At 40.7% G+C, this 17,215-nt stretch overlaps 2 protein-coding genes across 20 annotated transcripts in view; both read left to right on the top strand.

Moving 5' to 3' along the window:
* The window catches only part of Mga (MGA, MAX dimerization protein), a 168,699-nt gene extending 166,454 nt beyond the window's left edge, over positions 1-2,245 (top strand). For all 15 annotated transcript variants that reach the window (XM_023711285.1, XM_023711302.1, XM_023711299.1 and 12 more), the window contains one exon: positions 318-2,245. In XM_023711285.1, the coding sequence (XP_023567053.1) occupies positions 318-1,591 (1,274 nt within the window). In that variant the 3' untranslated portion in view covers positions 1,592-2,245. The remainder of the gene's footprint in view (positions 1-317) is intronic.
* A 5,866-nt stretch (positions 2,246-8,111) lies between these two features.
* The window catches only part of Mapkbp1 (mitogen-activated protein kinase binding protein 1), a 64,226-nt gene continuing 55,122 nt past the window's right edge, over positions 8,112-17,215 (top strand). For 2 of the 5 annotated variants that reach the window (XR_002820363.1, XM_023711249.1), the window contains exon 1: positions 8,112-8,945. Coding sequence is in view for 4 of the 5 variants with exons in the window: in XM_023711249.1 (XP_023567017.1) it covers positions 8,829-8,945 (117 nt within the window). In the remaining variant the exon portion in view is untranslated. The remainder of the gene's footprint in view (positions 8,946-17,215) is intronic. The other 3 variants (XM_023711243.1, XM_023711232.1, XM_023711237.1) reach the window with 3 other exon arrangements.

Genomic DNA, 17,215 nt, shown 5'->3' with positions numbered 1-17,215 from the left:
GATTCAGCGCACACTGGGAGCAGGGCTGGTGCACCACGTGGTGCTGGGGATTGAACAGTGGCCCTCATGCTCTTGCCTAAGCAGGTGCTTTAGACCACTGAGCTATCTCACCAGCCCCAAGTGGAACTTTTATTGATGATAGAATATCAGAGTCTTTTAGTTGGATTTTATTTGACTGTTTCTTTCATCTATGTGACAAAAATAGACTAGTGAATTTTTACTATGTCCAAGATGGTCATTTGGTGTAAATGGGGGGGGGGGGGGAATAGTCATAGCTGCTGTATATCTTAAATTTTTTTTTTAATTTTATTTTTCAGAGAACGATGACTTATTTATGATGCCACGAATTGTTAATGTGACATCACTGGCCACAGAGGGAAGTTTGGTAGATATGGGTGGCAGCAAATATCCTCACGAAGTTCCTGATGGCAAGCCATCTGAGCACCTGAAAGACACGGTCAGGAATGAAGATAACCTGGAGGATTCTGATAGAGTATCTTCAAGAGGAAACCATAGTGACAGAAGAATGGCATTGGGTCCAACACAAGCTTTTCTGGCAAATAAAGATTCTGGTTTTTCACGTATAGTTGATGTTTCTAGGATGCAGGAAACACAAGAGTTTTTACCTAAAAAGATTTCATGTGATGTAAAAGGGAATCGGTATAAGTGGAAGGAGGGTGAATCAAGAGGAGAGAGATTAAAATCAAAGGAATCTCCATTTCATAAGTTAAAGATGAAAGATCTCAAGGACTCAAGCATAGAGATGGAACTGAGGAAAGTAGCATCAGCTATAGAGGAAGCAACTCTTGATTCCAGTGACCTACTGACCAACATGGAAGATGACGATGATACTGATGAGACACTGACTTCACTGCTCAATGAGATTGCCTTTCTTAATCAGCAGCTGAATGATGACTCTGTCAGTCTTGCTGAACTGCCCACCTCTATGGATACAGAGTTTCCAGGAGATGCTCAGCGGGCTTTTATCAGTAAGCTTCCTCCTAGGAACAGAGCACCTTTCCATGTTGGCCACTTGGGAACAGATTTGAAAGAGATGCCTGATGACCAACGAGAGAGTGACTCCATCAGCCCCCTCCTTTTGCACTTGGAAGATGATGACTTTTCTGAGAATGAAAAACAACTTGTTGAAACAGCCTCAGAGCCAGATGTTCTTAAGATTGTCATTGACTCTGAGATGAAGGATTCATTTCTTTCTCACAGGAAATCTAGTGATGGAGGGAAGAGTACTTCTGGTCTCCCTGTAGAACCTGAAAATGTGTCCTCACCTCCCATCCTACACATGAAGACTGGCCTGGAGAATAGCAACACAGATATTTTGTGGAGGCCTATGCCAAAGTTAGCACCTTTAGGTTTAAAAGTAGCTAATCTTCCCAGTGATGCAGATGGTCAGACTCTCAAGGTGATGCCTTGTTTGGCACCTGTAGCTGCTAAAATTGGGTCAGTTGGACATAAAATGAACTTAACTGGGAGTGACCAGGAAGGCCGGGAGAGCAAGATGATGCCTACATTGGCACCTATTATGGCTAAATTGGGCAACTCTGGGGTATCACCAAGTTCTTCAGGGAAATGAACTTACTTTTCTTAAGACAGAAACCAGGCTATGAGGGGAAGTTGAACCTTACCTCCTTTCTCTGCAGGCATTTGTTTGTGTCATGGAACAGTGATCCTTGACTTTGATGGTGTAGTAGATAAGAAAAAGGGGGTAGGGTGCTGACCCTGGTATAAGAAATAATACGAAATTCTGATCATGTTAAAATGTGTTACCTCACTTGTGGTGCTGGGTCCTCTAATCCTAAGAAGATGTGATCCATTACTGAACACGAGGTGCCCCTTACCCAAGGAATTTATTCAGGACTGGCTCCATAGTTGTCCCTACCGCCAAAACTCCTAACTCCCCAAGAGAAAAAGCTGTGTTAGAAATCAGAATTGCTTTGTACGAAATTGTATCTGAGAGCTCTTTGGTTAAATCTAAAATCTGAGGAATGTGTTACATTTGTGCAAAAGGGATCCAGAAGACATCATTTTAAGTTATTTCAGTGATTGAGATAGGATATGTACCGTGAAATACCAAAGTGAAGAATTTTATGTCACTTGGCAAAATTTTACCTTTTTTTAGATCCTAAGTAGCTTCCTTTTTCTTACTTTTTCAATCAGAATTCCATATGCAAGCCTTTTCATGAAGTAGAGATCTTTTAACTTTATTATTGTGATTATTTTGAGATGCGAAAAACCATAGTTCTCCCTTACTGTCTTTGTGGGTATTGAAATATAATTTCATATTGCCAGGGATTTCTTATTTTGGAGGTAGGTAAGGAGGGGAAACTTCCTCTTCACAAATCACATCACCCAAGAGATACTTAAAATGAAAAGCATTCCCCCTTACCCCCCCCCCCCCAAGACCAGAGACAGTGGCCAAAATAAAAAATTGCGGGGCTGGATGTTTTCCAGATCAAACCAGCCTCCCGGTGCTTGAAGGTTTCATTCACTGTTACCTGCACAGGTTGTAAAGAAAAGTCATAGTAGGCACTCTACCAGGGAAATAAGGCAGTATTTGAATCATGAGATATATTTTTTATCTACTATCATGGATTCAATGATCTGTAGAGCTTTTTCACTCATTAACTGTCAGGGTATGAAGGACTGACAGCCTGTAAAGATAAAGATATTTATATTTTTGTATAGTTGTTTTCATAGATTTCTCAAAGGCTGAAGTTTTCAACCTAGAAGATGAGATTTGTATTGAGTATAGAAATGTTTCCTATCTAGTTTGTAAATAATCATGGTGCACTTGAGGGGTCTCTTGGAAACTCCTGGGGGCAAGAATCACTATTCTGAAAATGTATAGACTGGGATTTAGCTGCTGCATTTTGCCTTTCTTAAATAATTATATTTTGGAATGTAACCCCCTCTTCTGTCTTCACTGACAGGATTTGCTTGTGTTGTAAAACACTTAACACAAGAGCTTCCACTGCCTGGGCTGTGCCTAGGTCATGCTGTTTCTGCTGTATCCTTCCTTACCCAACTCCCACTCAGCATATCTTCATGATTGTGAGACCAGCTTTGGAATGGGTCTAGCCAGTGATTATTACTTCCACAGCAGATTCCCTTCCCATTAACTCTGGCCATCAACTGGTCTAAAAGGTTAGGAAAGATTCCTCTGCAAAATGCAGAGAGAACAAGTTCTTTGTTGGTTTTGTGCTACTTGCCTTTCTAGACCTGCCCACTGGCACTTAACCCCTCTCAACTGAGGAAGCTTGAATTAGTTCAAAGAGTGCTCCTCAGCTTCTCCTTGTCTCTTCTCTTTATCCAGCAAATTTTATTCAATGCCTTAGTCAAGGAGTTTAGCACCTGTCTCTCTTGCTAATAGTCATTGGAGATGCAAGTTCTTTAACCTGGGTATACTAGATTCCCATTGTTTTATTGCTTGTCTCTTCTCCGCTTTCCCCCTGACTTCCCAAGGCTCTTGTGGTTTTTGAGGATCAGCCAAGGAGCAGGCAAGGGAGTGAAGAATCCTCAGGAAGAGAAGGACTATTCTCATTTTTGAACACTTTTCCCTTTTAAAGAAGATAACAGGTCCAGGTCAATTCTTGAACACTTGAGTATGCTTATAAAGATGTACAGAGATGGAAATGAGGTATTCCAGGTGTTTGTGGAAGGCTGCAGATGTCAACACACACCCCAAATTACAGTGTTCTCAAGACAGATCTAGGAGTCATCAGGGCTAATTTGAGGAGGGCTCAAGTCTTCAGAACAATCCTGCAGTCTTGACAGAAATTTAAAATCTCCAAAAAACTCCTACCCTTTAACCTTGTTCCAGAAGAAACTGATCTATGAAAATTACATGTGTGATAATGAAAGATGAAGTTGAGTAAGAAGAGTTGAGAAGCCTGGAAGACAGCGCTCACCCTAACTCTATAAGACGCATGATCTCAGTAGACCAATAATTCACCTTTTTATACATCTGTAAATAAATGGAATGTTTTTAAGAATATAATTATGTCAGATTTAGCATTTTCTTTTATATATTAAAAATATATCTTTCCTTTTCTGCTTTTGAAAGTGACTATTTTTTTTAGAAACAAGAACAGAAGTTGTTTGGTGATCGAAATAAATCAGTTACACTAATTAAAACAGGACTTGCTGTTGGAAGGTTTTTGCAAAATTGGAGTAAAGAATTCTTAACGCCCTGAGACATATTTGAGAGAGGGTGCTTTTGAATTTTTATCATTGGAATTCCTTCCCATTTTCAAAAGTTTCTGACATGCCGTTTTGGGGAGGTTTTTAGTTTTGTAGTCCTTGTGGATTGTCTTACCATAGAAGCTTCAAAATTGTGCACAAATTCACATGTATTTGTTTTAGAAGTGATTCTACAGTGAAAGCTGGCATCATGGTACCACTGTATAAAAGGCAATTTATCTGTTATCTTAGGGAATAATAGGATATAAACACAATCTTAGTAGCTAAGACAATAGACATCCTAAGGTTAGATGTTAACTACTTTCATAATTTACGGTTTTGCACATAGTTTACCATTTTATTAAAGGATTGTGGGCCGGAGATGGCTCAGTGGAATAAGCGCTTCCCTGGCAAGCGCAGGGGCCTGAGTTCAATCCCTGGTTCTGCAAGAAAAGAAAAAAAATTTTTTTTAAAAATAAAGGATTCCTTTTGACATTGAGGTACTGCTAATCTAAGATCACCAAACACATCAAGTTCAGTTATAAAAGCTTCATACATACTATCCATTTGTATAATTTTATAATGTATTCTTTCAGAATTATGGATGAAATGCCTAGTATAAGGCCTTTCTGTAACATTTGAAAATACTTTAAACACAAGACAAAGGCAGACAATTTTTTTTTTTTTTGCTGTGCTATGGTACTATAGTTTATTATGGCTATAACTGGTTCACATACAAGTACTTAGAATGGACTGAGGTGAATTGAGGTAAATATACTTTTAAGAAGGTCTAAAATGTGATAGCTCTTGTCTCAGAATTTAAAAAGTCAGTATAGGCAGCACATCTTTACATTTTTTAAATGGAGAATGACTAGTGACCAAAAATTGATAAATTTCCTGTGTAGAATCATTAGTTTTGAATAGTCCTATAAGACTCCCATGCCATTGTATTGTTTGTTTTGAATTTTATTTTATTTATTTATTTATTTATTTATTTTGGTGGAACCTGGGATTGAACTCAGGCCCTGCGCTTGCCAGAGAAGCACTTATTCCACTGAGCCATCTCCCCGGCCCCGTTTTGAATTTTAATGTGGACATGAATTCATAAAAAATGAGGCAGTCAGACCTATTAGTTGAATGAAATCAGTTAAATGCATATTTGGAATAAAAAAAAATTTGATATATACAACTCTAAAACTAAGACATAGCTCTAGTATGTTAAATAGGACAGAACTGCTATATATAAGACACTTTTTTTTTGTGGTACCAGGGATTGAACTCAGGACCCTGCGCTTGCCAGAAGACACATAAGTGCTAACAGTGATGGAACTGTATGTGGAGAACGGAGGCTAAGTATTGGGGGATGAGTTGGAAATTTTGAGGCAAAAGTTCTATATCTTGTGAAATCCTACTAGTAGGTAGAATTGTTAACTAGGAAAGCAGTGGAAACATTGCCTTGAGATTTATCCTGTTTCCAACTGCAGTCATTGGCATAGCTGACTTACAGTGTCTTGCATGTAAAGGTGCTCAAAATATACTTGAATTGATGAGCGAATATTTAATCTGGCCTGTTTTCTAGGTTGTAACTGCCCCTTATTTGTGTAAGGCCATTTTAAGAAATTCCATACAAGCTGGATGCTGTGGCACAGGCCTAAAATGCCTGTAATTTTTGTTACTAAGGCAGGAAGATTGCAAGTTTGAGGCCAACCTGGTCTACTTAATGAGATCCTATTTCAAAATTTAAAAAAAGATAAAAAGGGCTGGAAGTGTAGCTCAGTGATGAGTGCCTCTAGGTTTGATCCCTAGTATTGAAAAAAAAAAATCTAATAAGCATAATGCTAATCAAGACGTGTGTAATGTCTGTTTATCAACAGATACTTCAGAATTGGTAAACAGCATATATGCATGTTTAAGACAAGCAGAATAAAAAATAAGTGTATGGAGATAAAACATAAGGGTGGGGTAGCAAGTATTTGAGCAAAGGAAATTTTGCGCTGGACCTGATCCTTTTTTTTTTTTTTTTTTTTTTTGTGGTAACTAGGGATTGAACTCAGGACTTTGTGCTTGCCATACAGGTGCTTATGCTGCTGAGCTATCTCCTCAGCCCCTGACAACTAATTTCTGAGGAGTTAATGAAGCATGGATGTCTGTGGAGTGGTGAACCTATGGCGTGTATACCACAGCAGGCTGTGTCATTGAAAGCTCTAAAAAGGTTTCCATCACAGGCCCTATCATCACATTGGCACCTCAACGGCAGGGTAGTACTTAAGTAAGATTGGGAATAATTTGAAATGTGTCCTTTTGGCCTTGGGCTGGAAATATCCAGGTTCCAGACTTAAATTTGATTACACTGTTCTAAAGTTTTTCATTGTAGATAAGCAGTTACTTAGATTTGCGAATATAGCTTTAGGGTCAGAGAAGACTAATTTAGGGAACATTTTTTTGTAAAGGCTAAATTAGATTTGCACAAGAAATGACCAGTTAACCGTCTAAACCTGGCCATGAGTGATTAGGTAAGCAAATGGTTGACACAGAAATGACTCCGCAAAGACACTAGGTGGCACCAATTATAGCAGTGTTGGTTTCTACGAAGAGTCAGGTCACAAAAGGTTAAAGGAGTAAATCACCTGTTTCTAGGATTATGGTTAATGGCTTTTCCGTATTTGGGAAATTTGAAAATCCAATTTTAATTTCATCAGATTTACAACGCATGGTTGAAGGGAACGAAGCCTTTTATGCCTTTGGTAGCTGTTATCCCCTGGTGTTCCAGGACGTGACATACTTGACATTCATGTCAATCTGTAAGCTGTATTAGTCTTATTTTTAATATCTAGTTGCAGTACACATAATGTTTTTTAATTTGGGTGTACATGGTCTTTTGTTTAGGGGCCCTTCTCGTGAACGTGTCATCTCGGGGATCACTAAGTCTTATGATTTAGGTTAACTTTTTCATAATATTTCTTTAAATATTATCCAGGTGAAAAATCCTAGAGCAGTTTACATATGTGTGAAATATAAAGTAATGCATTTTCCATGTTTCCCCACTCCTTCGAGCTAGAAAAGCTATACCATAGAATCCAATCCCAGCAAGCTTTGTAGTGACCTTGGAAAGTAACACCCATAAGGGAGAAGTGTTCACAAGTAAAATTTCCTTAGTCTGAAAGTTCGGTAGTAACAAAGTCCTAGTTAACCTAGCGTGCTGTAGGATATAGGAGGCTAAGGCAACCCTGAAACAAATAAGAGTAGGCGCGTTCATTCCCTTTTCCATTTTCGCTAGAACTATTCCGGTCTTCGGTCTCCCCTTCCATCAGAAGCAAAGAGATTATCCAATTCAAAACACTGTTGTTAGCATTTGAATTGGATTCCTTAGGAAGAATCCTTTCCACCTGGGCCAAGGTAGGCCGGTAGAAACTACTATAAACCCAAACTCTTTAAATTCCAGCGCTTGAGGGGATCGGAGCAGAGCTTTGGCTGTATCCCAACCTTGTAATTCTAAACTAGGAGTAAGTTTTCAACTACTGTCCCTCGGGACTATCAAATGCCAACCTTAACACTTCTGGAGGCGTGGCTATCATTTCGGGGTTCTGGGAAGTGCCGTTCTCCGGGGGGGCCAGGCCTGAAAATACCATAAAAGGTCTGATTCTTTAAATTCTTAAGTTGTCTTCTGTTGACCTCCTAAGAGCGGTACCCGCAATTACACCGTGCGCAATCCGTAGCTGTGGAGTCCGAAATCATAAGATTTCTAGGCCTTTGCATTGGCTCCGCCTCCGTAGGCTTTGCTTGTCCACTCAGGAAACAACCTCTTGACTGCAGACCGCACCCCCTCGCGTTAGCTCCGCCTTCCAGCCCGTAGGTTGGCCCAGGCTCTAGTTCGCGTTTTGAACCGCTCGTGCCACCATAGCTGCTGCGGCTGCTGTTGGTGCTGCCGCCGCGGAGCTGAAATCGCTCAGCGCGATGCCTGAGGGCGCTGTGAGCCAGGCAGCCCTCATGCCCCTGGGCTGGTGAGACTGGGCCCGAGCGGGGGCGCTGACGAGTAGTAGGGGCTTCTGGGCGGGTGGAAGAGAAAGATCAGGTGTGGAAGGCAGCGAGCTTCTGAGGGACGGGGGTGGGGGAGGGAGGCTACGGTGGCAGACAGGCGGCTGGGCCAAAGCTAGCCACGGCTCTGAATCCCCAGAGTCTCCCGGGGACCTTCCCAGGTGGCTACCGCCTCCTCCCTGGGACAACGCAGTTGCCATGGGAACAGTTGAGTACTAACAGGGACCAGACTGGCCACCACCCCTGCTAGAGCCCATCCCATGTAGTAAAAGCCTCTTAGAGGCGTGGGCCTGGCATTTCTTTGCGGCTAAGAATTTTTCCCTTTGGCTCAGGATTTTCTCCACCTTTTTAACTGATCTGGCCTTCCCACGTTGTAAGAAAACACGCAAGACTGGAAGGGATGAGGGATAGAGGACAATACCTAGAGGTCAAAACTGCAGGCTCAGATAGGTACGAGACTCATACTGCGATGCTAAGGAAGGTGGCCTCTGCCATCTCAGGCCAGTGAAAGGGTGGATTGAAAGGCCTTGTGGAGTGGGAAACGCCATTCTTGAACCCAAGACTGTTTAAAGGACTGTCCCAAGGCGATCCTTATCATGATGGCTGTGGAAGGGTCAACTATTACTAGCCGGATCAAGAACCTACTGCGATCTCCATCCATCAAACTACGCAGGAGTAAGGCAGGAAACCGGCGAGAAGACCTCAGCTCCAAGGTGAGTCCTAGTATTAGCGCTACCTCATTCCTTCCCTAACCTTTCTTACTTCGTGTTCCTTTTTCCATCTTCCTCTTTCTTGGAAAGAAGAGAGCTCTTGGCTGTAAAAGATCAAATATGCTTGTCTTTGCTCTTCAAGGAGGCAGTGGCTTGGATTTAGGTTGAGGGAAAAAGAACAGCAGGGATAAGCATGCGAGGTTCATGTGGGAGGTGAACAGGAAGGCAGCCTGAGTTCAACTGTGACCTCACTACAAACCAAGAGTGTGCTTGAGGAAGCCAGTTGATGTGTGATGCAGGAGTTTCCCTTCTTGTAAGAAGATAATGAGACTGCATACCTGTGAAAAACTAAGCTGTGACTATGTGGATCCAGTTATTAAAATAACAGCTGGAGTTATGTGAGATTGTAGAAATAATTGTTCTTCTCTGGAGTCAAAATGGATTCGTTTCTTTAAACCTATGTTAGTTTAACTGGAGCTTCTTGGCTTCTTAGGAATGATAACATGTCCATGTATGCCAGCAAAGCAATTCTCCTGGTTTGCCCTTGAACAGTGTATATCCCATTCACTGTATGTCAAGAGCCACATCCTTCGCAGCAGCAGATGCTCTTCTTGGGCAGAATTCTTTCTTATTCCTTCACCTGGCTGGATTTTGTACCTAATGCTATATTCAACTTTGTTGGGTCCCACAGCTGTAGGAATTAGAAGTAGACTAAATTTATTTTATCTCTTGAGGGAGTGCAGGGCTTTGTTCCCATAGGATCAGGTCAAATTTTGTGTCTTAATAGCAGTCTGTAAACACAGTAGCTTTGCATGGTCCAGGATTGCTACAGGGAGTGTCACTTGAGACAGCACCATTTTATTGCCTTGCCTGGGACTTACAGAGATGAGTAACTGTGATGATGAATGATTTAGAGTGCTAATGTACATTGTGACAGAGTTCTGGGAGGACTTAATTCAGATCCCTGTCCCTTCTCAGAATCTTAACTGAATTTGGTAAGGTAAAGAGTTTTCCTTTATATTTCAGCAGAATTTTATTGAATTAAAATTTGCTGCAAAGTTCCATGATGATAGAGATAGTGACCCTTCTTAGAATCTTAGAATTCTTTTTTTTTTTTTTTTTTTGATAAGAGATCCCACTATACTGTCTAGGCAATTAAAAAAAAATCTGTTATCTTTCTTTTCTCTTTCTTTCTTTCTTTCTTTCTTTCTTTCTTTCTTTCTTTCTTTCTTTCTTTTTTTCTTGTGATACCGTGTCTCGCCACTTAGTTTAGATTGGTGGTGATCCTCCTGTCTCAGCCTCTCCAGCCCTGGGATTGCAGATGTGTGCCTACATGCCCACTTTCATCCCCCCCCCCAAATGGCCCACCAGGGGTTCCAGGGCTGGCATGGCATGAGATACTGGGGATTGAACTCCGGATCTTGCACTTGCCATTTTTTAATTCCTGGGCTCAAGTGATCCTCTTTGAGTAACTGGGACTGCAGATGTGCACCATCATGCCTGGTTTTTAAAGGATTCTTATTACTCATTGTACTTATGCCAAAAGCAGGAGAATGAGCCCCCAAATTAGAAAATGTCTTAGATTAAAATTTTTGCTTATTCTTAGTATGGCAGATGTTTATATTTTTTGCTGATAACTTGTCAATGTCCAGTACTATTAAAACCATCCCACATCTCCAGGCCTTTTTTTTTCTTGGCCAGGAATGGTATATACATAATAAAAATATGTAATGGAGCTTAGTCTTCAATGTGAATACTTACTGTAATTTTGGTATGCCTCTCTATTCTTTAAAGCTTCCCATTAACATCATTAATATGTTTAGCAATTGTTCATTGAGTGCCTATTAAGTGTGGAATCAGTGATGAATAAAGCATTTTTGCCATTAAAGAGCCTGTGGCTAGGCAGACATGTAAACAAATGATTATACCATGATGTGGTGAGCTCTGTCCTAGAGGGATGCATTAAGTTGTTAATGGAAGCACAGGGGAGGGGGTCCTCAGTTTAAGGGAGTAAGAAAGACTTCACAGAGGAAGGGGTGTGTAAGCTGTGAGTCTTGGAGTAAGAGGAGAGAGCTCTAGGAAATCAGTGAAGAGGCAGGCATCTGGTATCAGCATTAAGTATCCTCATTTCACATAGCATTTTCCTGCCTCACACTACTTTAAAAGGCTTTGACTGTTCTAAAGCTATGTATAAACAAAATATTTAGCAGGAGTTGGATGACCCTTGAATGGTGTGACAGAGCAATAGTGCTTATCTTTAACACTCAACAGGGATAGCTTTCTTTGTGGACCTAGGACCCTAGAGATGCCTAGCTTTCTAGACTTAGTGAAGGCTGTCTACCTAAGATTATTATTAAAAACTTGCCTTGAGCAGGGGAGATAGCTCAGTGGTATAAGTACCTGCCTGGCAAGCTCAAGGTATTGAGTTCATTCCCCAGTACCAATAATAATAGTAATAGCCTGCCTGGTGATAACTAACACAGGTGCTGGTCTATTAGACTACAGGAATTGCTTTAATATATGGTGGCTGTGGGTGATCATGGTAACAGAAAGCTAGTGATTCGTGGCTAAACAATTCTGAACTAAAATTTGAAGACAGACATATTTTGGCTGGGGAAAGGGGCAAAGAAGGAAGTGTTAGAGGACCTTTATGTAGCTCTTACCTCATGTGGCTCCTGCCTAGAATCACACTGTTCTAAGGTTATCTTCCTCTTCCTTTTCATTAAAATTATACTTATTTCAGATCCACTCCATAATTTTTGGTCACAGGGCCTTCATGAACTACCTTTACTACCCTGAAACAAGGCATAACTTTTTTCATGTATGTCTTCATTTCTTAAGGTGAGGGTTCATATTTTTTATTTCATAGCATGATATAAGTGACAGCATAAAGTATGCAGTAAATACTAAAGGAGTAAATGAAACAGTGATTTTTATTTTATTTTATTTTATTTTTTGCGGTACTAGGAATTGAATTTAGGACCTTGCGCTTGCCAGGCAAACACTTATTTCACTAAGCTGTCTCCCTAGCCCAAATGATTTAAAGGTGTCTAATATAATGGGGGTAACTTGGAAGTCCAGAAGAGTAAAAAATGATCAGGAGTTTGTGACCTTTTTGGATGAGAAATCAAAACTAAGAATAACAGGATGAAAAAGAAGTAGAGCTAGATTATGCCGAACTGGGCTGTTTTTCTGTTTTTACAAAGTACAGAAATGGACTGAAGCTGAGCAGCTAAGATTTAAGTTAGGGATACAGCACTCAGAAGGCTGAGGCAGTAGGATCTCTAGTACAAGGCCAGCCTGAACTGCACAGTGAATCCAAGGTCAACCTGAACTACATGGTGAGATCCTGTCTCCAAAAAGAAATAAGTAGAGATGCAGCCTATAGAGATGCAAGTGCCTAAGGGAGAAGGAAAGTGCATGAACCTTAGAAGGACTGCTCATTAAGGACTTTTTAATTCAGGAGAGACCTAGTTAAATATATGGTTAAAATATGGTTAAAAGTGGAAGGGAAAGAGCCAGTAGAGATGGAGATTTAAATTACTGCAGAGAGATTTAATGACAGCTGCTATTTTTATTAAGCTTTTTCCAAGGGAGGGGAATAATTAGAAAAGAGTGATAGGTTTTATGCCAGCTCTGCTGAGTTTTGAGGAAGTGTAAATTGAAGTTATCACTTAGAAATACCCTTGAAGTTCAAATTCTGTGTGTTTGTCAGGTTCTGCCTCCCATCTCAGTTGAGGCTCTTTTCTAAAAAAATATTTTATGAAAGAAACCCAAAGTTTCATAATCACATAATAGAATAACAATAGTTGTTACATTGTGTATCATTATCTTCAAAGTAGTTACTCAGAGTGTAAGGAATAAATCAAAAAGATTCTTACAAAAGGCAGTGTTTTCTTTAAGAAGAAAATATATATGCTCTTGGTAGGAAACCCTCCCCCTCTTTTCCTAAAGTTTCTGAAAGATTTTTATTTGGAGTGAACTGGGCTATTTTTCTGTTTTTACAAAGTACAGAAATGGACTGAAGCTGAGCAGCTAAGATTTAAGTTAGGGATACAAAAGGATTGCCTATGCTGGGAGTTTGTTAGATTTTGAAAGTTAAATGAAGAAGTTTTGAAGTCTTCCTCTTCAATAGCTATTAAGCCAGTCTGGATTCTGTATGATCCCTTCTGGAAACAGGGGGTAAGGTGACTTTCTTCTTGTTTTCATGATTGCAAGTCTAATTCCCCCCCCGCCTTTTTTTTTCCTGTATGATTATATGGAGGTGCTTTAAGCCTTTTAATATATGGCTTTAAGAAGAGTTCGTGTGGGTGGATTCTGTGAAGGAGAAAGGCAATAATCTAATTTCAGTTTTTGCTTAGTGTTTGAGCCCAGATAGTAGTATTCAAATTCTTTGATCTGCCTATTTGGTAGGGAGAAACATACTCATTTTGAAAGCATTTGTGGATTATTAGTTCTAGTTTGATGGCTATGGAATTGGGAGAGCGATTAGGGAGCAGGCAGTGAGGCATTAGAATATTCAGGTAACATTTAAAAAGCATATATAGGTTTTCATCCTAGATGTATGGAATAACAATCTCTGGGGGTAGAATTAGGTAGTTGCATAATGCTGTATTAAAGTTCATCAGAGGCCTACTGCTGGTTACGAACCTCTGGCCTAGATGCTAGGACTCTGAAATCTGTTTTGTTTGTACTGAAGTCTTCACTAAGGCTTTATATCAAGTTGGGCATGGTGGTGCATGACTGTAATCCCAGCTCCCAGGAGGCTGAGGCAGGAGGATCTCTGTGTGTTCAAGGCTAGCCTGGCTTACACAGTGAGCTGAAGCTCAGCGTGAACTACACAGTGAAACCCTGGCTCAAAAAATCAAAACGGAAAAAAAAAAAAAAAGAAAGAAAGAAAGTATATCAAGCTACCTTAGCAAGTCTAGTCTTTTCCTTGAGTAGTCTTTATTTCTACTTAGATTTCTAGACTGATGGTTCTGTAAACTGCTCAGTGACTGACTTAAAAGAACTGCATTGTTGTGAGGTGAGATCCTTGAGAACCTAATCATTGCTTTAAAGGCAGATGAGCAGGATTTTCCCCATGATCAGGAGTAAGAAACTGGACTCAGGCCAGACCAGTCAGCATTTCACTATACTTCCCTTTGGACCCAGGAAACAACAGTCTTTTAGGTACAAACTCCTGGTTCCCTGACTAAGATGGAGCAGGGGCCCTTTCAGCCAGCAGTGTTGTCTCTCACCTGCCTATGTGAGTGACCTCGGTCAGGTTCTCACTGAGTTTGCTTTCTGTGCTGTGTTCTTGAAGCAAGGCTTGTAAAGTGTCCTGAGATCCTTAGAACAGGTGGTATGCCATGAAAACCGTCAGCGTCCTCCTGGTTCTGTTTGTTTGATCTCTATTTCATCCTCCTTCCGGTGCCTGCAGCTGCCCTCAGCCTTCAAAATGCTTCTCACCAGAGAGTAGGGATTCTTTTCTTCTATGGACCCAAAAAACCCTCTGCCTTTCTATCCAAAAATAAACCAACATCTTCAGGCTCTGAGATGTCTTTTATTTTATTTTCTTTTAATGTGTTTGGTACAGGGTCTCACTATGCAGCTGGGACTCGTAGTGATAATCCTGTTTTCAGCCCTCCCAGGGCTGGGATTACAGGTGTGCCCCACCACACCTGGTCTCAGTGGCCTGCTCAGTGACCCTAGGGCAGGGCCAGGGCTGGTGCAGCCTATAATGCTGGGGATCGAACCCCAGTCCATGTGCTTGCCTAAGCAGGCTCTCAGGCCACTGAGCTGTCTCACTGGCCCTAGGCTCTGAGATGAGCCTTGCCTCTGCTATTTCAGCTCACTCACCCCAGAGTCTAATAGTACTGCTGCTGCTCACCTCATGTTATCCTTTTACTTCCTGCCAGCGTTTTTAATGATCCGGGGACCTCAGTGTTTTGCTGATTTCACATTTGTTTTCCATTTGCCACCTGTATGTTTATTTCTTGGCTAATGAAAAACATAGGTAGAAATTAGGCGTCATCTCAACCTCCATTGCTCCCCAGGAACCCCTAAAATCTCAGATTAGACTTGTGACTGTAGGACTGCCCTTTGGAGAAACAGTCCAGGGCTTGAACTATGTTTTTCTTTTTTTTTAAATGTATTTAGTACAGGGTCTTCAGGGTCTCACTACATAGATTGGACTTAGTGATCCTCCTGTTTTTAGCCTCCCCAGCGCTGGGATTTCAGGTGTGCTGCCATGCTCAGTCTTCAGAATTATGTTTTTCAAACATAGTCTGACCTGCTATTGTCCCCAGAGTAACTGTTGGTCTTTATGTTCAGACTGCAATGTTGTAAAGGCAAAAAAAGCTACTGTGTTGTCAGTAGGGTTTGTTAGACATAACATTCGTATGGGCTTGATTGTCTAATGCAGAGAGGCCAGGACCCTGCCAGCTTCCTTTATATAGCAGCTCTCAGCAGAGGTGAGGTGTAGAAAGAGCCCTGCTCACTTTCTTGAATACTTACTACCACTGTTTTCATTGGTTTTTGCCATAACTTGTATTACCTCTCAAAATTACAAAAATCCATGTTGAGGGGGAATAAGAGTAAACATGACAGCCATATTGGGCAATATAGACTTTTAGGGCTGGGTTGTTGTCAGTATTTTTTAAGATAGGCTTTTGCTACATAGTTCAGGCAGGCCTCAAACTAACAATGATCTTCTTGCCTCAGCCTCCCAATTAGGTGGGATTGTGACAGGTATGTGCCACTATATACCTGGAATGGATGGGGTTGGCAGGTATTTTTCTTTTCCTTTTTTTTTTTTTTTTTTTTTAATGGAACTGGAAATTGAACTCAGGCCCTTGCACTTGCCAGGCAAGCACTTATTCTACTGAGCCATCTCCCCAGCACCCCCCCTTTTCCCCTTTTCTTTTTTCTTTTTATTTTATTTATTTATTTGTTTGTTTGTTTGTTTGTTTATTTATTTATTGGTCTTTTTGAGACAGGGTTTTGCCCAGCAGTTCAGTCTAGCCTTGAAATCATCTTGTTTGTTTTTGAACTCATTTTGTAGCCCAGGCTGGCCTTGAACTCCCAGTGATCCTCTTGTCTCAGCTTCCCAAGTGCAGTGATCACAGGTGTGCACACTATATCCGGCCTAAATTCTTAATATGTGTATTACATGTTTAGAATAAACACCAACATTTTCAGAGCAGTTGTACACTTGCTCATCAATCCTAAAAGATAATATCAGAAATTAATTCCTATATGAAGTATAATGAAAATACTAATAAAACTCTAGAAAAAAAATCTGTTTCAATTATCACACCCATGGTAGTCTTCACAAGTGTATGTTCCATGCACACATGTCTCTTACACTGACAGAAAGCACATGTGCTTAGCTGTCCTTTTCTATGTAGCAGGCTGTTCTTTTCTTTCTCTCATTTCTTTTTAAATGTTTGATTGATTGGTTGATTAATTTGGTACAGGATCTCTCCAGGCAGCTCAGACACATAGTGATCCTCCTGTCTCAGCCTCCCGAGCACTGGGATTACAGGTGGTTTTGGTGGCTGGCACAACTCACCCAGGATTCCTGGACCAGCACGGCATATGGGTCCTTGTAGTGGCCAGGCAGGCCCTTAGATCCCAGCTGTCTCCTCAGTCTCATGGCAGACCATTCTAGTCACTTCTCTTATCTTCTTGTTTTTTCAGGTGCTTCCTACTGTGTTGTACAATGTGCACTTAACAGGAAAATGTCAATAAAATAAAATAATACCATGTATGTAATAATCAGTGCTTAGAATAGACATTAACTTTTCACTTCAGCTGTTTACCTGCTTACAAAACCTAAAAGATAACATTAGAAATAAAAACTTAGGTGGACTATAATGTAAATATAGGCAGGTGCTTATTCTAGTGAGCTATCTCCCTGGCCCCTTATAATGTAAATACAAACAAAAGCCTACCACAGAAAGAATCTTTGCTTCAACTGTCCAAGGCAGTCATCACACATGAAAACTGCGTATTCAGTGCTCAAGTATGACTTACACTGATAGCACTGATGTTATGCTTTCTTGTCCTTTCCTATAAGACATAGTTGGTATTGTTTTGGTTTTCCTGTTGTCGGTAGTAGGTCTTTGTGATGCTGTGCCTGCCTGTTCACCTGTCAGCTGACCAGTGTGCAATTTTTATGCATAGTTCTCTGGGGGAACATTTTGTTTTTGTGGGATGATCTCTTATGCATTCCAGTGTCTCTCTTTTTTTTTAATTTTTTTTTAAAATTATTTATTTATTTTTACATT

This window comes from Octodon degus, unplaced genomic scaffold (assembly GCF_000260255.1).
Source record: "Octodon degus isolate 3935 unplaced genomic scaffold, OctDeg1.0 scaffold00002, whole genome shotgun sequence".
Classification (NCBI taxonomy): domain Eukaryota; kingdom Metazoa; phylum Chordata; class Mammalia; order Rodentia; family Octodontidae; genus Octodon; species Octodon degus.
The sequence above is the reverse complement of the archived record's forward strand: the minus strand, read 5'-3'. Positions and strand labels throughout refer to the sequence as shown.